The 23,680-nt window shown below is 42.6% G+C and overlaps 2 protein-coding genes across 5 annotated transcripts; one reads left to right on the forward strand and one right to left on the reverse strand.

Moving 5' to 3' along the window:
- Positions 1-3,786: 3,786 nt before the first annotated feature.
- LOC133417552 (rho-related GTP-binding protein RhoN-like) lies at positions 3,787-17,455 on the reverse strand. Its single transcript, XM_061705307.1, has 5 exons — positions 17,075-17,455; positions 15,826-15,913; positions 8,021-8,130; positions 5,565-5,699; positions 3,787-4,397 (listed from the first exon to the last, which is right to left on the reverse strand). The coding sequence occupies exons 1-5, from the start codon at positions 17,177-17,179 to the stop codon at positions 4,143-4,145; spliced, it is 693 nt and encodes a 230-aa protein (XP_061561291.1). The 5' UTR covers positions 17,180-17,455; the 3' UTR covers positions 3,787-4,142.
- On the forward strand, positions 5,955-23,673 carry LOC133417549 (synaptic vesicle membrane protein VAT-1 homolog). 4 transcript variants are annotated; one of them, XM_061705304.1, is made up of 7 exons: positions 5,955-6,162; positions 18,738-19,134; positions 20,464-20,671; positions 21,415-21,585; positions 21,823-21,912; positions 22,366-22,601; positions 23,028-23,673. In XM_061705304.1, exons 2-7 carry the CDS (start codon positions 18,790-18,792, stop codon positions 23,139-23,141), a joined length of 1,164 nt encoding a protein of 387 aa, XP_061561288.1. In that variant the 5' UTR covers positions 5,955-6,162; positions 18,738-18,789; the 3' UTR covers positions 23,142-23,673. The 4 variants fall into 4 exon arrangements, with proteins under 4 accessions (XP_061561288.1, XP_061561286.1, XP_061561287.1 ...); XM_061705302.1 differs by having other exon boundaries at positions 18,748-19,134; positions 23,028-23,672; XM_061705303.1 differs by lacking the exon at positions 5,955-6,162 and adding an exon at positions 17,218-18,009.
- Positions 23,674-23,680: the final 7 nt, after the last annotated feature.

Here is a 23,680-nt window from a genome sequence, read left to right on the forward strand (position 1 = left end):
CATTCTCTTTTTCTATGAGCAAAGGGGGAAAATGTTCTTTTCTTCTTTCGGGATTTTCTGGCACAGGGTGACAATGTGTCCCAAAATAATTTGATGATATAAGGATGTCAGATGAAAATCGGATCCTTAACATGAAGAAATCAGCCCTATCACAAACATTATTACACTGCTTATACATATTACAGAATCAACTGGTTAAAATGAGTGAATACGTACATAACGGTACATGTGTTCGCATTCATGACAATTAGCGTTGGTAAGAACAGCAGCTGGCTGCGTGGAACCCACACGAACCCAAAAAAAAAATAATCGGGAATGTCAGCGCATCTCCCCCGAGGCCTTTTAAATGCCAGATGTGTTGGTGCCAGGATGCGGCTTTCTTCTAGTCAGCTGTTTTTTGTTTGTTTGTTTTTTTTACACCCCATTCAGTGGCATCGTTTTCAGTGGAGTATAGAGTTGGAGCACTGAATGGGACTTGTGTTAGTCCTTTATTTTGGAGATAAGGAATGTCACGCTTGTCTCGTTTGAATGAGTCAAATCACTGAGGTTATTTACAGTGCTCGGAATGCTCGCGGAATTTGTCGATCACAACGTTGTCTCTCTTTAAGTTGGTTATATGTGTTTGTGGAAGTGAGTGAGTGCCTTTGTGTGCGAATCAGCCCGCTTGTTAGACATCTGTTGATTTTGAGTTGAGGCATCTCAACATGGTTGACACTCTTGTGGACTAGCGGGCGGGAAAATGAGCCTCAGAGCACAAACACAAGCGAGCGGCTTTTCCTCGCACCACCCCAGGGCAAAAAATCCTCCTCATCAACGATAACAACAGGAGACGTCATTCTTGTTCAGCGCATTGTAACGAGAGAAGGCGCGTTTGTTGATGGTCACGCGGCATCTTAGCTTCGGGTTTATGAGCTTTTATTTACTCTCGTGTGAGCTTCATTTGGGACACCTGCACAAGATTCTCCATGTTGATGTTTGTCAGCGTCTCGTTCCCGACGGTTCAATGTGGCATTTTCAACCCCCAGTTTTCCACAGTGCTACTGATGCATTTGACCCCACACATTTTTCCACCACATATATTTTTAATCGGTGCAATTCTACACGCTGTGTAAATGACTTTTGCATTTTTGATGACTCACTTCCCTTCTCCCTCTCTAAGTGACAGGGTAACTATTATCCCGCCGCCATCGCCATTGTGCCGTGTCCGTCGGGGGGCTGTTGCTTGGTGCCGGGCTTGCTTAATTCGCTGTCTCCTTTAGACTATTAATATAGGCAATTATTTAAAAAAAAATTCTTCTAACCCGAAGCGTCTATTTTGAGATTTTTTGCTAGCGAGGTTCACCGTGAGGTGTTCTTCCATGAGTGTTTTCTTGAGGAACCTTTGAGCCATTCCGTTGGTTTAGCATCTCACAGCTCATTCATTAGTCAGGCTACACATGACGACACTCAACTGTAACTTTTGCCTTTAAATGTATTTTCTACCTGACAGGCTAAAGTACTTCAAGGCTTCATCCAAACTCCACCTTTTCCCCCTTTACTATATCCGAAAAGAACATGTCCTTAATATTGTAGCTTTGCTTCAGTCGTCTTTAAGATTCTACAGTCCTTCGCCAACACTATTTGCTTTCTCTAATTTTCTGGTTGTTGTCGCTCACCATTAGAATAAAAGCTTCCCTTGATAGTCTGTAACGATCCAGGTGCGAAGGAGATTTCATCACCTGGCAAAAATTATTCGTACGGCCTTGAATGCTGCAACCTTCCCTGGTCCAATGTGTAAACGCTTAACTGTTGCCATGCCAACGTTTAACGCAAGCGCCTGCAACCTGAGGAAGAAAGCGTTTGGCACCCCTGTAATAGAAAATCTTTCTCTAATGGCCTTGCATGTTATACATTCTTACTTCACTACTACAGTGCTTCAGGTTATTGTTTCTAGAAACATGCTTGCATGAATACACAGTGGAGGATTTGCTATTTGTATTACCTGTTAGCGTCACTGAATGGAAGGGCATGATGGACGACTGTTTATTAAATACGTCCAACCCTGTTCAAGCCCAAGGCGAGAAAAGACTGCAATGTGACACATATCACGTCCTCGGTACTTAACCCTCCACAAACATTTCTTCTGAGACTTTGCCTCAAGTGTTTAACCCTTACTTGATTCACTGCATTTGGAAGAGACAAACAAAACAAAACAAAAAAAGAATAATTCCAAACTAGTAAATGCAATTTTTATACAGAAATTGTGTTTGAATGCTTAAGATTTGATGCTGAATTGAAATGCTCTGGAATTGTAGAACTGTAGTGTGAGATGAAGTTGGAATGGTTTGAATTGGTCGAAGGTGGAAGGAGGAGGTTGTTATATAAATACAGTACTTTTTTAATTTGGGATTTTTTTGAGGGGTGAAAATGTGGGAATTGGGATTTGAAGTCGCAATGGTTCGAGGAGGAAAGAGGTCAATATGTAAAATGTTGAATGAAAAAGCTGGTAGTTTCGGGAAAGAAAAGAAATACCCAGTGTATCTGGAATGAACTCGGAACTTTGAATCTGCCGAGAAATGTGGAAGGAATAATTAAAATGAAATAAGGTTTGTTTTCACATAAATTGTGACATTTTGGGAATGTGAAAAAGCAAGAAGTCCTGAGAGATAAATACAGTTGGGCCTTGAGATAGAAGTGACCTGACTTCAATTTATTTTTAGATAAGAGCCATTGTTTGGCCTTTTTTTTTTTTTTTATAAATTTTTTTAGTAGTTTGACTTGCCATCCAAAATTTGAGATGAACGCTATATTGGGGCAGTAACCTCAACTTTATAATGTATATTTAAAAAAAAAAAAAACATAGCTTTACCTAAGGAAATTAATAGTTGAACACAAATGTTGAAGCTTCACGTAGAAACTGTTCTGATGTTTAAATAGTTGAATCAGTTGAGAAAAGTGGAAGAAAAATGATGATGGTAATACTAATAATGACAATAAAGAATTTGTATTGCTCCTCAGCATTCGCACAATTCGGTCTTTTATTGCACAACAATTTTTAGCATTCCGCATGGTAGCTTTTGCCATCGAGTCCCCCTTCCCCGAGACCGCCGGTCTGGCCCTGGGCATCTGGTGTGACCTCTTCGCATGGCAGAGGTGGTGGCGTTGCGAAATGTCACTTCGCTATCGCTCAAAGAAGCGGCAGCGCCAGCAGCTTGGGGGGCCTTTAGCCACGGACGCACAGTCACACTTAAAGGTCACATAACGAGGCTCATGAATAATAGCTGCTGCAGTTATATTCATTTATGATGATAGTGCAAACTATGGACTGTATAATGTATGCATATATTCCAATTTTTTAAAAATATGTTTTTACAATTCGAACCTTAGTGACGATTGCTGGTACATTAGCCTGACTTAGGTGCAGGCTGCGTAGGTTCAGTTCCCACTCAGTGAAGGTGTCAATGGTTGTCTTAAAACATAACTTTGCTTTTAAGTCCGCCAGCTTAATGCTAACACATGATGGGAAACGGCATAGACTGGCTAACGAATAGCATCGATGTTGGATCTTGTTGATTATAATAATACTCACAGGGATATTATTTATCCTCTGCAAAAAATGACTAATATTATTGCATATTACTGAGTCACTCACAGGACTTGCTTCCTCGTTTGTGTCTGCACGGCTGTATTGTGAAAGTCATTTCCAGAAAAGCGCAATGAGATTACTTATATTTCCCAGTGTTTTAGGGAATTTTAAGCCCGTTTTCACTCTAAATCACAGTGAACAAAAGGCCTTCCAGCAATCAGAAGTGTTAAGTTTTTTTTATTTCATTGTCACATGAACAAAATGACATCTGCCTTTGTCCCCTCCCCGTTGTGAGTCACCTTCCCAGTATTATAACAATATTCATTTAGCAACATTAATATGTGGTGTTAATAATCAAAGCACTTGTGGTCTTAGGAAATTGGTTGCAGAATTTTGAGTGCGTGTCTCATTTATCCAGTTCAATGGTTTGTTTGCCAGTTTTATGCTTTGTTGTGGATCAGCAGCTCCACCAAAACAAAAACAAATACACTCTATGGTTTATCTTACATTATTATGATTTTTTTTTTTAAAAGCAGTGCAAAGACTTGGGACACAATAAATTAAGTTGGCGTGCGGCTCACATGAGCACGCAGCTCTTGGCGCGCTCCTTCCTGATGGCGGGCGGGTGCTCGTGAATGTCAGTCCGGGGCGGCTGCTGCGAGACCCGCTTGAGCCCCCGCCGTGAGCCGGCACGCTTGAGCGCGGGCCGGGGGGAGCGCCTTACCGACGCCAGGGTGGTAACGTGGAACACGTCGCGGACGGTGTTCTCCGAATACTTGGAGGTGCACTCGGCGTAGGCCGCGGCGCCGATCTGTCTCGCCAGATGAGTACCCTACATGGACAAAAAGGGTCTTGTTTTAATGTAATCCTCAAATAAATCACCCTGATAGAAGAGAACCAAAAGAATGAAGCAGCTAAACAATGAGTCAGAGGACATTAAAGTGCTGGGCGGGTGATAATTCTTCGCTTTCAGCAGCTCCTTTCACATTAAAATGATCCGCTTGTGGTTTTCTTCAGCAGTAGTGGTGGGAAGTAAAATACAAATACTTGGTTACTGTATTTTAAAATTTTCAGGTAGAGAATAAGAATAATCGAGAAGGCTTTAAAGGTTCGAGAAGACAAAAGGTTCGGAGGAAAGTTCACAGTCCGAGACCAAAGTATCTTAAGTTAAGGACCCGAGGATCTGATTTCAAAGACCTGGGTACTTGATGTCAAGATAAAGTCCGTCTTTCCTTAAGTCACTCAAAGCATTTAGATTTGATGTGAAACTTCGAGATTACTGAGGCCCACCACTGACTCGACTTCTTTTTTCCAACATGGATCGTTTGCGCCCACGGTTGTAGCGTGCCTTTGTCTTTGTGGGCAGGATAAAAGCCTTTTCGTACGCTCGCTCTCCCTTTTCTCTTTTTGCTCACCCAGATATGCCCGGGCCCGCTTTTTAGACGAGCAGCGGTAAACCGTTAGTCCGAGTTAGCTTGCCGAGAGTCGAAATGAAAAAGGCGATGTTAAAAGAGGTGTGGGTTCATCCAAATTCCAACTGGTCGCTTGATGTCGAATGTAAAAGCTTAATGCAGCATTTACTGTCAGGACAATGAGGGTTGTTACCTTTGCTTTGATGGAGAATTGAACAAAATAATAACAACTTGTTGGCTTCCCAGAATAGGGAATTCTCATTTACATGAAAATAGGCTATTAAAATTCATGCACGGCAATGCTCCTTCCTCCAAGACATAAACAAAACAACTGTGTTGGTGCCCATCCTGTTTGTCTTCCTGCTTTGTTCAGCTCTGCGAGTTTTTGTATTTGTTGAAGCGAATCTGCTGCGAAAGTTGCACATTTAGTTTTTCAGTGGGTTTGTTTATGTGCGCCGAGAGACTTAAGTAATTAGTGGCGTTTGTTTAGGGCGACTATTGAGTGGTGGAATACTTTCAAACCGAGTTACTGCGCATGGTTGAAGTGGGAATGGTAAACAAAATGGAGAAAAGGAATTTCTCCTCACCTGTTCGTGGGTGACGGGAATGAGTCGATGTTGGGAAAGCTCCCTCATGACATTGACGTCCGTCCTTAAGTCCAACTTGCAGCCCACCAGCACCACTTTGGCATTAGGGCAGAACTCCTGTGTCTCTCCTTGCCACTGCAGAAACACAAGTTAACCAAAAGAACATTAGCCTAGAAACCCTAAAAGATTCCTGAAACACTCGCTTAGACTGTTACAGAAAAAGCACAAAAATTCTGTCTCTTTCTCTGTGGGAAGTCCCATTGTTTCCTCCCATCATGGCACTGGCAAACACTCCACTTGTACCGTTTCTCCGGGATTGTTTCGACAGGCCATCGGCGCTCGCTTCGCTTTGCCGAACGCCGAGCAACCGGTGAATGGGAGCAATTTAGATGAGTCACAAAGGGTCCGCGTGAATAAAGCGCTTTATTGTTTTGCGCTAACAACGCAAACCAGTGGACGTTTTGTCCGGTAGAGTGCGTGCTGCTGCTGCTAATCAAAGGATGAAAATAAAGGCTAACCTTAGTTAACCCTCAAGTAGATTAGAATACATCGAACCCTCGCAATATCACAGATTTGTATGGGATTTTACAGTACACGGGTAAGTCCGAATTCAGTGTTGCCTTCAGTGCAGTACATAATCGTTAAAGTATTTTATTTCATGCTCTGTTTGTATGCCATGCTGCTCTTGTGTGTGTTAAAGTAGTTGCAGTTGTTTGAAACTTTAGACGGTAATTACCATAACATCTTTGCTAATTCATGTTGGCCAATCAATGGCATTTCACATCACACGTTAGCATTGAAGCTACTCGAAGGAGTGATAAGGAATACTTTAAAAAGTGTGTTTTAATATGTTTAAAAGGGGTTTAAAGCCTGTGCGTGGAGGAGAATGTTTTTATGTGGTCTCTATCACGCAATTTCACCTATCACAGGTGAGTTCCGAGCGATTGAAAAGGGGGTTCGCTGTCATAATTAGTTATTGTTGTACACATAATGCACTTTAGGAGTGAACGGACAAGGACCTCCAGGCGCTTTAGAAAGCGCGTGAATTCCAGTACTTCGCAATTCTTCTGGCAGTATTTAATGAATTCATGCTATACGACACATACTGTATGTAAGATTCTGCTATTTTTAGCCTCGCCCGCAGCGTGTCATTGTTTTCACTAAGAGGGTGAATATTTAAAATGTTTTCTGTCTGGTTTTAGCTCAATAAAATTATAGTGGTTTCCTCCACCATCCCGCCCCATGTAGTAATTATACATAGTTAGTATGTACTGATTTTGTGTTACACAGGGTCAAATAGACAACGTCACTATGCACTTGTCTTTTTATTAACTGACGTTTCAATATAGCAGTAGTTTGAAGTGCACTGAATTGTATTGAAACGTCAGTTAATGAATGGCATTTCAATTAATTTCAAAGGGGAATATGTGTCCAATACACAAGTAAATTTTGTTACAAATTTGGTCACATAACAAATTAAACTTGTAAATCAAGGTACCACTGTCGTATGTCATTTTTCTCCATAATCTATCAAGGACGTTTATTCAAATGTCCATCGCTATTGGCAAGTATTCTTTAATACAATAGCAAATAAATAGACCTACATTGTATTTATGGTACAAAGCATTAAAAGCAGTTAGAGAGAGATTTTGATAGCCGACGTGAATCATATTTACGTCGGGCTGTGCCTGATTAGGCACTGCTCCTAAAATAAAGATTTGAGAGACGACAAAGGACACGGAATTGAAAAATAGAGGCGATTAAAACTCGGGCTATTTTTCAAACTCTGGGAGGAGGAAAAGTGAGAGAGTTAAAAGATAATTGAAGGACAGCACGATGGCTCACTGTGTCAAGCGCGGTTATTAAAAACTGCAGAGAAAAGCAAAACACGACATCGCATCACGTCATATTTGCGCTGATTAGCTTAGCACGTCTAATTGCTTGGCTCACCTTTTCTTTTTTTGTCTTGAAGTTGAGAATTGAAAAGTGCCGCCTGACGTGTCACGCTGGCATCCGTGCATCGAGGGGCAACGTTCAAGTTAGCCGATTAAAGAATTTGCCCACCCTACATTGTGATGCTTTTTTTCCCCCTCGAGTTGTGCTGATGATGTCACGTGGCGAATGATGAGGGATGTCGGACAAGTCCAAGGGCCACCATAGGCATGTGGGTATACATGGAAACGGTCACAATTCTCAGTTAGCCGCAGTAATATTAGTCGTTCTTCGCAGCGGAAAAAGTGCGTATTGTTCTATGGTCTGTCCGCGTGTTTGTCCACACTTTGTGTTCAAAGATCCGTCGCTTAAAGGGCTATGACAACAACATTGTAGCTATTCGTTAGCCCGTCTACGGGGGTTTGCATCATTTGTTAGCATCTCATCGAAAGCAAAGCAATGTGGTTGTTTAAGATTCGCAATACGTAAGTCTCTTTGTTCATGTCCATGAACACCGCACTGACCTTTTTCACAACGCTGTCCAGCGTCTCCGGACGACTGATGTCGAAGCAGATGAGGACGGCGTCCGAGTCGGGATACGCTAACGGGCGCACGTTGTCATAGTAGGCAGAACCTGTCCGTGGAAAAAAAACAAAAACAACAACACAGACGTGACCAACCGACACCTAAAGATGCACTATAGTATCCCACTCAATATATGGGGGTTCAGTGCATTTAGTTTTAAAGTCCTGTTTCATTCAGTAAATTACGGCGGTGCCTTGATTTAGGAATTTAATTCATTCCCTGATCACGCTTGTAACCCATTGAAATGAATGGAAATGCCATTAAACTGTTCGACTGCACACGAAATAAAGAAAAGACAATTGTAACTTGTTTTTAAATAGGAAAACAGCTCTCTGCAGTGTTGTACTTTATAAAGACATACAATAATAGCAAGAATTAAATTAACAATTAAACTGTTTGTGCATCATAATTTCATTCTTTCATTGATTTGACATTGTACTGCTCCTTCTGGTGTGTGTGCCTTGGCCACTAGCGGGCAGTATAATGCAGACAATAAATACACAAAGAAGACGGTCACAACTAAGCTCAGTAAACAGCAGTAATCTTAGTCAGTTTTTTTTTAGAGGATAAAGAATACATGCCTGTGAGTATTGATATATTGCCTCTCTACGTGTGTTACTGTGCCTTTTGTGTTCAAAAGTCTGTCGCTTCAAGGGTTACAGGATTACACTGCAACAGCGATGCTAGTTTCATTAGCCCGTCTATGTATTTTGCATTATCTGTTAGCATTAAGCTAGCAGACTCTCGTAAGACGTTGTGTGGTTTGGTTACATACACAATGGTTAATTCTCTCTGTTTTATGTTTAGTTTGACAGTAAATTTATAATAATTACCCACCCACCCACCCCCAAAAATAGCTTGTACCAATGAAGGCCTTCCCCTCAACCTTGTCTCACCTTCTGCAGTGGAGTAATTGATGGCCCCCGGACATCATTTGTGATGGTTACTTTGCTCTGGATTTGGTTCTTTTTAATGCCACAGTAAGAAAAAACTAGCAATAAATGTGATTATCAAACACTCAGTGGATGAAAATGATGAGCGGGTGAAAGTTATGTTTTCAAATAAACAGGGGGGGTGGGAGGGGCAGACGGAGCGGTCCATTACTCAACTGAGGGACAAGTGAGAGTCGTATTATGAATGGCTCGTCACTTGCGAGTTGACAATGCTATTTTATTCTGCCAGGGGGCCCACGATGAAGTAGCGGCATTGTGACAACATTCCAACACCGCTTGCATCCTCGTCGGCAACATACTGTGCTTTTGTGGCCAAAACACTCAGCATCAGCACTCTGACACAGAATTCCAATAACATTTCACAACGTAATGCAGTGTTTTGCTGTTTCAAAGGACATATTATTCTCAAGATCCCAAAACACTGATTATTAAATGTATTATTTCTGTTTGTAGTTTTTATTTTGTGGCTTTTTTTAAACAGAAAACACTGACTAATAATATCTAGCAAAAAATGTGATTATCAAAGAGAGAGTGAGAGAGATCCAGTATTTTTCACATGCACCCAAACTGACTTCGTTTTTGTGAGTGTGGTTCATTAAGGGAGCACAAGCGACTGACAGGCAGCAGCTGTGATCAAACCATCGCCTTCGCCTCCATAAATTCCCTTTTTTTTTTAAAAAATAAAATAAAATTAATAAATCACATTACTGTCAAAACAGAAGATCGTTCCGCCAGTAAAACCAAATTGTTAAACGAAAACAAAACTGAGAATTTTATTTTCTGGAGGCCGCACGTTCGCTTTGGTTGTCGTTTAAGTAACAACACAGGGTTTTTGTAGCTGACTGGAGGAAGAGACAGTTGAAACTGCTTCATAGCATGCTTGCAACAGGAAAAATAAGAGGCACAAACAAGGTGCCTCAAGGTTTTCCTGATGTCCACTAAGACTAATCCATGTTCTGCGCTAATGTGTATTGATCCGGGAGCCTTTTTGGATCTACTCACTCGGGTCCTTGTACAAGTCGTAGCCGTAGTACGACGACCCCCCCCCCCCCCCCCCCCCCCCCCCCCCGGAGGCCGCACCGAGAAGCCTCGGCCCATCTGTCTCCATCCAAAATAAAGGCCCTTAAAGAGCCTCCAGCGTCGGTCGCCGGTGAACAGCAGGCACTTTGCTGTGTCAGTGGACGTGACGTTAAGGGAACGCGGGGAGATTGCTTATAAATAAATTAGCTACTTTGTTCTTACACGCTTGCGCCAATGTTACACAAAAGCACACTTATGTCAAACCTGAAGTTAGCCCCTTGAGTGGATTAAAGGGCATGACAAGTGTTTCTACACTGAGGTTTTTCACAGTAGAATTTGGTTTGTATTAAAATGTAACTTTGAATATGTTATGACTATAGCGACATGTATAAATTGCTAAGAGTTAGAAAATAATACAAAAGACCACAGTCAAAATTGACCCGATTAGCATTATGCGTGTACTCGTTCGAGTCCATGGATTTTAAATCTTGAACCGGTTTCAACTTTTACAATTGTTGGTCCCCAACCGTTTTCCGAACATATTAGAAAACAAAAATCTTAACGCACATCACACTACTGGACTATCACTCTGGATCTTTTTTTTTAAAGACGCCAGGCAAGCGAGCCTTCGCTGACTTGGATCAGAAAGTAGGAAAAATTACTCAAAAAGGGCCCGATCGTCAGTACGATCCGTCCCGAATATCGGTATGTGTCGCTTTTGTTTGCTACCACAATCGCTGAGTCCGTAGATGGGAAACCGTCAGCCTCGAGCAGTTTTCCGAGCACTTTTAACACACCCCACACCAAAGGATAATTGTTCTGGATAATCTTTTAGAGATGTCCAACAATTGACTGACTTGAGTTACCTTGTGTATGAAATGCGCTATATAAATACATTTGCTTTGCTTTGATCTGGACGGGTGGAAAATGTTCCAAGTCAGCCACACTATCGATGTGCGTGTACTCAGTTTTTGAGCATTTGTTTGCTATCACAATTACGTAGTCCGTGGATCGTAAATATTGAAAAGTTTTAACATTTACGATTGTCGGCCCGACCGTATTCCTGGTAGATCCGGGAAAAATCACTCAGCACAGATTAATCGCTGAGTATAGTTTTTTGTTTTTTTTACTTTAATCACAGAATTTGATCGGAAAGGGAGGATAAATGCTTGAATTCAGACCGATTATCGGTATGTGCGTACCTCGCTTTAGGCTATTTGATTCCTATCACAATCACGGAGTCTATCGAGCAGGCTGAACATTTACTAATTTTCTGAGCAGATCTGAGAGGGGAAAAAAATACCACTCTTCTTAAGAGACCCCACACCACAGGATAATCACTCAGTATAATCTTTGAGACGTTCAAACAGGCCTTTGCTGACTTTGATCGTAAAAGGGGGGGGGGGGGGGGTGCTCATATTCAGACCAATTATCAATAAGTATACAGCCATCTTAAACTGAAATGTTAATCTTTTTTGAATTGTACAAACTTTCAAGGATTCCCCCCCCCCGCCCCCACTTGGATAGTGAAAAATTACTAAATGTAACCAATTTTCACATTTAAATAATCCTCCGCGAATATTTGTGAGGTGTGTCACATATATGATGCACTCATTTCTTAATTTTTTGAATATTCATTTACCAGCAGAGCGTGTGAATGTGAATTTACAGTTGAGATAAGTGGAATATAAACTTTGAATGAGGCAGAATGTCTCCGCTGAAATAACCTTTTAATGAGCCCGACCGAGCACCTCCGCCCCAAAAAAGAAGAATAAAGCAACAACTGCAGGGTATATTTATCTAGTCTACATTCATGCTAAATCTTGTTAGCAATTTTCAACGCTCTTATCGACTTCTTCTCACACTCAGTCGCCGCTCGGAGTGAAAATCCACATTTCTTTCGTCAGTGGAGCTGCAAGCTGTAAAATAAGTGATAAGAGACAATCGGGCTGCCCGTTCTATCTTTTCGTCTTTCGTGATGTTCTGCATAATTCACGAGCGTGCGTGCACACGCAAACACACACGCCTACCTTCGATCCTCCCTGATGACATCTTCCATCAGAGCGCAGTAATGCTCATTAATATTAAAAGCATGTTTGTCCTTTTTCTCTTTTTTTTTTTTTTTGGAGGGCCCTTTCTTTCTTACGCATTCCCACTGTGTTTTGTGATTCATTTTCCCGTCGACTCAAACTGAGCGTTGAAACGATTATTATTCAGTAGCACAAGCAGAGTGCGGCTAATTGCTTAGCGTAAGCACGCGCGTTAACAATCTGAGACGCCCTGCAGAGATGATGATGATCTTTCTCTCTCTCTCTCGCTTTAAAATGTCAAAATTCCTTGATTTGTTTTTGTCCCTGGTGTGTTTGTTTGCCATCATAAGTTTTCTTAACACTTGGATACATTTATTCAGCAGTGATTCTTAAATTAAGATTGATATATTACACAAACAAAATGTTTTGAGATTTCTCGACTTTTTTGTTGTTGTTGTTTTCTTCTGTGTTACAGTTTTCCACCCAACCGTTATTGAGCCAAGGCATATACGTGCTTGACAAAAAAGTTGGAGACATTGGGGCTTCCGGCTGAAATTTCACCGTCACACTTGAATTTATTTTGACCTTTTCTCAACTTTTGAATGTCCAACTGTTCGGTGTTTCAGTACTTTTTGCACAACCTGCTGTTCTCTAACATGGAGCTGATCGGCAAAATTCACAACGGCTAATTGAATCTTTGCTGACTTTGATGAAAAGAAAGGGGAAATTCTCACATTCCTTATTTTCGGTATGTGTGTACCTATCTTCAGGATGTATTGTGTTCTTCATGAATCCGATTATTCTGTTCGAACTGAAACGGTACAGGCAAACAACCCATTTTGGATTGCAGCGATTAATTCAGGGCGGCTTGTTTCCGATGGGCGGGTTTGGAGGAAAATGAGTAGCATTTTTTTTTTTTTTTTATTCGCCCCAGAAATCGTTAGCGACACTGCAAGACTCCGCAATATTAATGGCTAAGGATACCGAACTGACATCTGGGCTTCTCCACTTGACATTAAAACTCATGACTCCTGTTGCGATTTGTATGCCGCGGATGACTTTGTCGTCGTCTCCTGCAGACACGGTTCCCATCCAAAGAGGGGATGAGAACGTTTTAACGCAGACGAACTTGTTGTCCTGCTTCAAATAAGCTGTAGTTGGCCACGATCGGGCGACGCCATTTTTTTTAAACCCTCATTGGAAGCTCACCATCAAACCGTATGTGTCACGGTGGACAGTAGAAAGTGTGTGTCGCGATCGTGAGAAAGGAATGACAGCTCGTGTCTTGAAAAACTGCCGAGTCGGGTCACTTGTATCTCAGGGCACCGCTGGATGTCCGACTTAAAATTGGCATGTGGACAAAAGTTGTTTCTAATGGGCCTGTGTTCACGTGGACATGTTTTTTAACAATTGTCAGTTGCGCTCGTTTCTAAAAGAAAGTTCCAGAAGCCCCCCCCCCCCCCCCAATGGGAGTGAAACTTAGACGCATGGAGTCTATTGATTTTCAATGTGACCTCGGAGTAGTAGAACCACCTCCACTTGAGCACTTAAGAGTGCAGCACTTTAATTTGACACCGTATCCCAGGGTTTCGTCACTATCTTCGGTCGCGCAGACCTCTCAGAGTGCATCGCAAACAACTGCACTTGAACCAAAAAGCACACCAAAAGAGGAGATAAAAAAAACAAAAACAAAAAACGAAATAAAAGCCTCATTTCCAGATGCTGCCCACACAGCAGATCTGGTGCCGGGCTTTCAAGGAAGTAATCTGAGGTCATCGGAGTTGCTCATGAATGATGGATGCGATGTTGGGATGATCCCGCTGACAAATGAAGGGTTGAAAGCAGACAAGTTTGATAAGTGTCGTAGCAAAAGTCATTTCATAGCATTTAACCAGGCGCGCTTGTCTGTTTTGAAACTCAAATGTGGCCCTTGAGCACAAAAGTTTGCCCACCCCTGGTTTTGGAGGTTACGAGGTGCACGCGTGGAGGACGAGGGCTGCGCTGGGAAGGAAATGGAAAAAACAATTACGCGAGGAGGGGGGGGTCATGAAGACGGATTGCGGTAACAGAAGAAGAAAGCGCGAGTGGGAGAGTGCTGAGAGCACGGTGCCTCAATACAGCGGGACTCCTGACCTTCACACTTCGGAGGACCAGTGAAAGGACTTACTGTATGTGAGAGTCTCCTCCCTGCGGACCTCAACCAAACACGTCCATGTGGGCAATTCATTCATTTTCTATTCATCTAATCCTCCTCATTAGGGTCACTGGTGAGCTGGAGGGAAAGACTGGGTACACCCTGGGCTGGTTGCCAGCCAATCACAGGACAGACAAACAAACATTCACCTTTACACCTATGGACAATAGTTTGAGGATTCAATGAAGCAGGCATGAAAAATGTAAGAATGTGGGAGGAAACCTGAGTACCTGAGGGGGGGGGGGGACATGCAAACCAAGGCCAAGGCTGAGATTCAAACCAAGAACCTCAGAACTGTGAGGCAGACGCGCAAACCACGAATGCTCTGTGCTTCTTGTGACCCATTTGAGTGAAAATTCATGAGTCTATAATACGTATCGTGATGAGACTGTGTGTGAGACAGTGTGCGTGTGTGTTCATGTGAGAGTATGAGGTTAGCGAGTGTGTGAGAGACTGTGTATGTGTGTGTGTGAGTTAGTATGTGAGTGTGTCAGAGTGTGTGCGCGAGAGTATGTGAAAGTGAGAGTGTGTGTAGCATGTGAGAGTGTAAGAAAGCGTACAGGGTGGGAGCGTGTTGCATGTGTGAAAAAGTACACGTGACAAGAGTGTGAGCTAGTGTGTGAGAGTATCAAGAGAGCATGTGAAAGAGTGAGTGTGTGTGAGTTTGTATGTGAGAGAGTATAAGACAGTGTACAGGGTAAGTGAGAGTGTCGCATGTGTGAGCGAGTTCGTGTAAGCGTGGGGTGTGTAAGAGTGGTTGAGTGCCCGGGAGAGTATGTGTGTAAGGGAGTGGGTGAGAGAGCATGACTTAGCATGTGAGATTGTATTAACAGAGTGTGTGTATGAGAGTGAGTGAGAATGTGACAGCGAGAGTGTTGGGGTGTGTGAGAGTGAGTGCGTGGCTGTGAAAGTGTTTGCGGGCAACAGAGGCTGATGCAGCTTCTCATCTTAATCGGGTGGACACCCCAAACGCCTGTGGGCCTAATACGGACCTCAGGGGACCTGTTATTAGAAAAGAAAAGGATAGTTGCGTTGTATGATGTTTGCATCATACAGTACGTCTGTCTCCCCCGTGGCACTGATGTCGAAAGCCCGTCGGTCTGGTCTGTCAGGATGCTCGCACAAAATAGAACTCACGCTATGCACTCTCATTGTGTGCAAACCAGTTTTGGTTTTTTGGGGTAGCCATTTGTTACATTAGTCAGCGTGGCACACCGCCAACATTAGATATGAAAAACCGTGTTAAATGAACACACACGCCCTAAAAAAACTGTCAGAACAAGACCTGACTTGCAAACTAAAACAGGCCAACTGGCAATAACTGAAGTGCATTCGGGGGACCAGAATTTATCTTTTTTATTTGCCTTAAAAATGGCATTCTATCAAGAAATTCTCATAAGTAACCTTTTTTTTTTGTGTGTGTGAAAAAACAAAACAGTATTGCGGGGGAGGAAAAACCCTGATGTAAATGTCACGATGATAGCAGACATGGATCTTGCGCAACCCCCTCGGGAGAATCCCTGACCTTAATCAAACAAACATCTTACCTGACGTGTCCCACATGTTGAGCTCGATGCGCTGCTTGTCGATCTCAAAGCTCGCGGTGTAGTTCTCGAACACCGTCGGTACGTAATTCTGCAGTGACATAGGACAACAGTATTTGGTCAGCTCGGGGGGTCCCGGCACCTGATAAATGTCCCAATTGAAGGCGGCCTGTGTGGGAGTAAGTCGTATATTATATGCGCAAGTCACCATTAAGTCACGTTTCGAGCAAGTCCCGAGTTAGTAAGCCAACAATGGAGCAAGTTAAGTCGAGTCATACAAATTTTGCTCGGTCACAACATGACTGAGTGCAGTGTATTTTTTTTTATTTTTTTTAACAAACAGCATGATACTCACAAACATATAAAAGAAAATAATATGTAGAATAGATCAGAGCATACGGCCTGTTGCGAAATGTACGCACTTGTTGGTTTTCTCCTGGTAAAATAGAATCGGATGTGTAAATAACCTAAATGAATTAAAAATAATAGACTAGAAGAAAAAAATTAAATAATAGAAAATAATATTGTATTTATATTTTATTAATCATTTAATTCTTATGATTGTATTGATTCTGTTTTATGATTGATCTTTATTATGAACAGCACTGGTTACAGCTATATATATTTTTTAAGTGCTCTAAAAGTTGATTTGAGTTGCTATCGTGCATTCAGTTTTGCTTGGGGCTATTGTGAAAGCAGTTTGTCCAAAAAAATAATAATAATGTACGTCATACATACAAAGCGCACAGACTTCGTCAAGTCATCATGACCAAATTAAATATATATATATATATATATGTATATATAATAACAGAATTGTTTTATTAATTTAAACAAATGAAAATGACATTACGATTATATATTATTCAGGATAATATTTAAAGCACTTAATTCAAAATAATAGTTTTTGTCAAGAAAAAAAAAAGGTATAAAGAGTGATGAATCGATGGGTCACTCAGACAGTTTTGTTTTCCATGAAACTACACAGCTGTACATATACATATATAAAATATAAATTTGGGGGTCGCTAAGAAATTTTTTTTGCACCACGTTATATTTGTGGTCGATTTGTTTTTATAGTCATCGGCAAAAAACGGCTTTTCCTTCCAACACAAAGACATTCCTAGGTAACTAAACTTTTGAACGGTGGTGTAAAAATGTCTTCGTGCGTCATGCGTAAAAGCGCACAGAGTCCACGCGAACCCGTCACGAACAAATCAAATAATTGTTTTAATTGTCCCTGCGCGCTTACCTCTGGGTACGAGTCTTTGGCAAAAACGTGCAGCAGAGCCGTTTTTCCACAGCGTGTGCCCCCGACCACGACGATTTTACACCGGAGCGGTCCTTTGCCCTCCATCGTGCGTCTTGTGCGGCGGGGGGTGGGGGGGGGGGGGGGGTCTCACTGCGCTCCTCTTGGCATTTAAAGCGTCCTACTTCCACCCGACGCCGACAACAAAAAGCTGTTGGAGCGTCGATGAGCACCTGTGAACGTTACTGCAGCTTTACAAAGCAAAAGTTGTTCAGCGACGCAGTGGTGTGGACGAGGAGGGAGGCGAAGAGGCTTTGGTGGGGTTGCATTTCTCGCAAGCGCCGAAACTCCACCAGATGAAGGCGGCACTCAAAAGTCAAGCCAGAGTCCACGGCTACGTGATTCCGGTTTACGGTCACAGGGATTTCTTTCAAAATAAAACGTGTTTTTAATAGTCATATTTCGGCGAATACCTGCATATACACGGCTTGGTATAGTAGCCTAGTGTTGCGGTATCTTGATTTGAGATGCGTAGTGACGCCAACTTTGGTTTTACTTTGAAGGCCAAGTCATGTAACGTCCGGTATTTTCCAGCAGTTGTAGTCCACCGGTTCCTGTTTCATTGCAGTTTTTGTACAGGCAGAAAGGGTACACTTGTATCGTTTCAACAGTATGAGACAAGCACGTTGTACATTCTAATGTAAATAGTATGCTTGAAAAAATAAAAATGACGTGCTTCATACGCGCCATAGCTTCAAGATGCACTTCTGTGGCCCTTTGGCGCCATCATGAGGCCAAATGGAAGAAGGCTGCGATCCACGGTGAAATTACCATAAATGTTACCCAACAACTTTGCGCATTTATTGTGTAGTCTTGCAACAAAAATAGAGAGGAACCCATTCCTGAACCGAAGGGAGTGTTGTAACTGGGAAAACGAGGTAACCCAAGCTCAAATTGGAGTTGTTTCTGTCCAGCAAAGCTTAAATTAAAACCAGCTCTTTTAGAATTTAAATTGTAACGTAGCAATTTTGTGTTTAGTCGGAGAAGGATGGCTCATTGTTTTCTGTATTTCGAGCAATGGGACTTCCCGCTGTCAAGTTCACGGCAACGATTATCCATTGTTTGTCGTCTTTTGCCCCTGTCGTCTCATCCCTGAGCTTTCCACCGGCAGATTAAGTCAGACATGATCCATTTGGAAATCAATGGAAGTTGTTATTATTAAGGTTTGGGAAAAGTAAGATTGTACTCAGCCATATTTTGCCCCCATGCGTCTTAATAATGTCTGTGGCATTTTCTTGTCAAATCACCCCAAGCATTTGTTTCCTTGGCACCAAGGTGGTTCCAAAGTAATACTGCTTGACCTGTGTACAAAAACAGTGACTAGTGAGTGGACAGTGAATCCTATTTTCAGGTTTTCAGAAAGCGCTTATTGTGAAAATGTCATCCGGAAGTTGCTTTTTTGAAAGGCGAAAACAAAAGCCCTTTACTCTGAAAACCGGAAGCGGTGTTCCATCGTGTATTCTTCGACGGCTTTGACCACTTGTTGCGAGCCCTCAGTGCGCGTTCACGCACCTGGAATTGGCAACTTTTTTAAGGCTCCTACTCCCACCTCCATCACCTCACATAACCGCCGACAACCAGTTTGATCGCATGTTTTCCCATTGAGCTACACACAGGCTCGACCAATCGATCCGGTTCCCCCCCAAAAAGTCGTCGTCATGTCTGGCGAAGAGGCTCCGACTCAGCAGCGGCAGCAGCCGCAGCGCCAGCCCACAGCCGGAGATCCGCAGCGGTGCCCCGGGGAGCTGCCTCTGTCGTGCCGGTCCCTGGTGCTCACGGGCTACGGGGGCTACGACAAAGTCAAGCTGCAGGTGGGGCCGCTCGTCCGGCCGCGGCTGGAGCCTCATGAGCTTCTGGTGCGGGTCAAGGCGTGCGGGCTCAACTTCGCCGAGCTGATGGGCAGGCAGGGGCTGTACGAGCCGCTGCCCGCCCCGCCTGTCACCTTGGGCATGGAGGGCGCCGGGATCGTCGAAGCGGTCGGAGAAGGGGTGACGGGCCGAAAGGTAATGATGGGAGAAAAACAAAAAAACACTTTCATTTATCTATTACTATTTATCTATATTATGTATCTATTGTATTCGCTTTTTTAAATAAATCTACTAGATTGGCACCTTGACTTGTAATACATAAAGTGATTCGACAAAGTAAAAACAGTACAAATAATGATCATATAAAACAAAAACATAATACCAAAACACACACACACACACAGACAAAACAAACAAACAGTTAAGCCCCAGGGAATGAGACAACCAAACTTGCCCAACTGAGACCGCAAAGTTTGATGTAGGAATATGATTAGAATCGACTTTAAGAATTGATTTAAACCCGGGAAGAAGAAAAAAACAAACCTATTTCACGTCTAATCCTCATCTGACCCTTCTCGCAGGAACTAAGGTCACACAGTAATAATAATAATTAAAAGTGCGCTCAGTCTAATCAAAGTCGATCTTTGACGCGGGCGTTTATCTCGGATAATAAAACGAGATACATCCACGAGTGGTTAGAGGGACACACTATTCACTTTGTGCCATCGACACGACACTGTCAAACCTTTTTTACTGTAAGAAGTAGTTTACTGGCAGCAGTGATCCGGTACAATTTGGCACGTGCACAGAGGACCCCTTGTGGTGCTCCAGCACCAGCCCCTTTTAACTAGGAGGAAAAGTGCCCGTTTCCTGGAGCCCCTCCTTTTTTCTTCTTCTTTATTAATCAATATTTAACACATTTAAAAAATACTACCTCTGTCGTCAATTCTTCTCAAAGCTGTTTTGATATCAGATGGATGGATGTTTATTTGAGTTCTTGTGACAATTGTGCCCCTCGCTGATCCACAGTGCACACAAGCCTTTGGGTTTATTGACGGTGTTGATTGTGTTCAGAGAAATGACTGCATACATCAAATTGTACATTTTGCAACACCAACGATAGCTGAAAGGGCATAAAAATAAACAAATAAAAACAACGATGACTTCATTTCGCATCATCCCCCTGAAACACTCCCAGGCCACAAGATTAGGTACACCTGCACAATGCATGTCTTGAAGCAATTGACGCCCAATGGAGTGTAAAACAAAAATACGTATGTGGAAAACTACATATGATGTTGCCATAATATTCATGTAAAAAAAATCCTTTAAAATGCACTCGCAGTTTTCCAAACAAGAAGTCAAGCGTGCTTGCTTCAAGTTGAAAATTACAGTAAAACTGACAAATAAAAGAACATTGAATGAAACAAAATATATTAAAGGCTGAATTTGGGGATTTTGCACGTGTACCTAATATTACGACTCATGTATGGATCGTAATATATTCTTGTCCAAACACGTTAGGTGGGCGAGCGCGTGATCGTGATGAGCCGCAGCGGCGTGTGGCAGGAGACGGTGGCGGTGCCCGCCGCACGCGCCTTCCCCATGGCCGACTCCATGAGCTTCGAGGAGGGCGCCGCTCTGCCTATCAACTATCTGACGGCGTACTTGATGCTCTTCCACATGGCCAACCTCACGCCGGGCAAGAGCGTGCTGGTCCACATGGCGGCGGGTACGACAAATCTCCTTTGAATGGCCACTAGGCCTTGAATTTATGCTGCCAATAACTGATAGTGGTTAATAATTAGCAGGGGACCATTAACATGCTCGTGTATATTTATATTGTACGACTGTCTATCTGTGTCACTGTAATGAAGTCCTACCAGTGTACATTGTGTGTTGTTTTTAAATAGACTTTTCAAAGTCCCTGTAAAGTGAAAATGTCTTCTAAATTTGACACATAAACAGAGAAGAGGGTTGTTAACAACCCTGCCAAATTGGAACAATTCGAAAAAAGCTCCCAAAAAGTACAAGAGGCGTCATCATTGTGAAAATCAAGTTATTCTCACCACTCTCAAACGCTGTGGGCGTGCCCGCTGAATGCGTTGAAACGACACCCGGCTCAGTTGTCAATCAATTACCAGCACTGTGACCTGGAAAAATGGAGGCTGGATTGACACTTGCGCGCGTTCATGGCCGACAAGGCGGCGCTCTAAAGCAGCCTCACCATAGCGGAACCAGTCGGACTTCGCGCCTCCCTCCTTTTCCCCTCGTGGCGCTTCTGCCTTTCTTACTGTGACGTGCCCGCACTCACGGCCAACAACGAGGCACTCTAAAATGACAAAGACCAGCGGACTATCCAAAGGGATGATGCATTTTCGGGGTGTAGAAATAGCTAGCGAGCTAACTGCACATTGAGTAGCTGGCTAAACCCACATCGCATTTTGCTGTTCTTCCATGTACGTATGTGTGCAGGCGGCGTGGGCGTTGCCGCCACCCAGCTGTGTCGGACTGTGCCCGACGTGACCGTCTTCGGCACGGCGTCCCCCTCCAAGCACGACGTCATCACCCAAGTGGGCGTGACCCACCCCATCGACTACCGGACCAAAGACTATGTGGAGGAAATTCGCAAAATCAGCCCCAAAGGTCAGACACCGTCCACTACCCTTAATTCTACTGTAAAATGTAATAACATAAATATGAATAAATAAAACAATTATGCAAGATGTATACAACAACATACTGTATATGTATTATGTATAGTACGTATTTATTGATTGTATTTTGAAGTTAAAATCAAGATGATGCAGGTAATGCTTGGTTTTGTCTTCTTATTCCATTTTATGTATTTTTTTCCCCCTTATGATTTTATTCTCTCTGCAGGAGTGGACATTGTTCTGGATCCACTCGGTGGTGCCGACACACAGAAGGGCTTCAGCTTGTTAAAACCTTTGGGCTCACTCATCGTATTTGGTATAAGCAAAACAAAGATTCGAATTTGAACCTTTTTTGGTACTGTGTATAGTTTTACCCGCACGACACGTGGAAACATATTTTCACTTATTAAAACACAGACGAATTTCTTGGTGCCCGTTCTTATGCTTTTTCTGTCAAGAAATGTGAGACTAAAATATGTCATCACTCTTGAGGAAACTAAAAGAAGACTCTCTTGCTTGCAGTTCTCCAAATAAGAGGCAAAGCGTGCTTGCTTCAAGCTGTTTATTTGTCACTCCCAGTTGGAGTTTACTGTAAAACTGAAACATAAAACAAAAGTGAGGTCAACCGGAACAGTGTCACAACGTGCTACTACACCGATGGCGAAAGAAATCTAAATTCGGACTTGCCTGTATAGCTTAAAAAGAACCGCTTAAAAGCCACTGTAACAGTTTATATCCCGAATGGCGTGTGTCTGTGTCCGTGTGTCAGGTGCGGCTAACTGCGTGACGGGCCAGAAGAAGAGCCTGCTGGCGCTGATGAAGACGTGGTACAACCAGCTGTCCATCAACACGCTGAAGCTGATGCAGACCAACAAGGCGGTGTGCGGCTTCCACCTGAGCTACATGGACGACGAGCACATCGACATGGGCATGGCGTCGCTGCTGCGGCTCTACGCGGAGGGCAAGATCAAGCCTCGCATCGACTCTCGCTTCCACTTCGAGGAGGTGCGTTGAAAGACAAACGTACTGAGTTGACGTAATGACATCGCGTTTTTTACAGTACAATGAACCCCTGCCTATTTACGATTCCGTTTGTCCATGTGTGACGTCACGTCAGGTAGTGCTGGCATGTTATTTAGGTTAGTTATGCCAGCCAATTGATTAGTTTGTTTCTGTCGAATCATTTGACTATCGATCAGTCGCTTATGTAACACGGGTTCATGATTGTGTTTATGGTAGATGCATGGTGTTGATGCTTTATGATCGTCTCTGTTTTAAGCGCTTTTTCTGCCATGTTGTGGCATCTAAAGGCAATCGTAAATCTTTTTGGGACGGTGTCGATTACTGGTGGACTTTCACTATTTCCAGTGGGTCTGCGTCCTGTCATTTTTATTTATTTATTTTTTTTTCCCCCCTGGTCTTCCTACCCAGGTCACAGATGCGATGCGGCGCATGCACGAGCGTCAAAATATCGGTAAGGTCATCCTTCTCCCTGAGCCCAAAAAGCGGGATGTTGAGATGATGACGTCGGCAGAAAAGAAATGACATCATCGAAAGATTAAGTAAAATTGGATTTCCCCTTGTATGTTTTGCCGACTACTCAATTATAACAATATCTTTTGACAGTATTCGCACTTTTTTAAATGACTTATCGCACAATATTTCTATAATTCAGCGACTGTTAGCGGCATTTGTATTTTAATTAATAAAAAGTATTAAATGTGTTAATTGTATTGCCGCTATTCGAGGAAATATGATTGTAATTTTGATTTTGATTTTTAGCAGTAGCGTCCGTGCAATCATGACTGATTTTTTTGTTTTTGTGCCAACTTCTGAGGCTGCACTCTGGACAACAATAAAAGCAATTAGGTGCCTAGGGAATTCCTACTCCTCTCAAAAACAAAAAAAAAACGCACAAAAAAACTAATAACATAGCATCACTGTCCAATAAAACATATGTATGACTTATTTAACTGAAGCACACACAAAAAAAGAATGACATTTTTTTTAGAATAAAAGACTCAAAATTATGTTATCTTCGGTATTTTCTCTGTATTATTTTAAGATCAACCAGGATACATTAC

Source organism: Phycodurus eques, chromosome 19 (genome assembly GCF_024500275.1).
Source record: "Phycodurus eques isolate BA_2022a chromosome 19, UOR_Pequ_1.1, whole genome shotgun sequence".
NCBI classification, from domain to species: domain Eukaryota; kingdom Metazoa; phylum Chordata; class Actinopteri; order Syngnathiformes; family Syngnathidae; genus Phycodurus; species Phycodurus eques.

Excerpts from the sequence above, each read along its gene's own strand:
- LOC133417552 (XM_061705307.1), bottom strand. The coding sequence starts at position 17,179 with ATGGAGGGCAAAGGACCGCTCCGGTGTAAAATCGTCGTGGTCGGGGGC. Across the intron at positions 15,914-17,074 it reads CCAAAGACTCGTACCCAGAG|AATTACGTACCGACGGTGTT; the intron begins GTAAGCGCGCAG and ends ATGTCACTGCAG. Across the intron at positions 5,700-8,020 it reads TGGACAGCGTTGTGAAAAAG|TGGCAAGGAGAGACACAGGA; the intron begins GTCAGTGCGGTG and ends GTGTTTCTGCAG.
- LOC133417549 (XM_061705301.1), top strand. The coding sequence starts at position 17,908 with ATGTTACCCAACAACTTTGCGCATTTATTGTGTAGTCTTGCAACAAAA. Across the intron at positions 19,135-20,463 it reads AAGGGGTGACGGGCCGAAAG|GTGGGCGAGCGCGTGATCGT; the intron begins GTAATGATGGGA and ends CAAACACGTTAG. Across the intron at positions 20,672-21,414 it reads GCTGGTCCACATGGCGGCGG|GCGGCGTGGGCGTTGCCGCC; the intron begins GTACGACAAATC and ends GTATGTGTGCAG.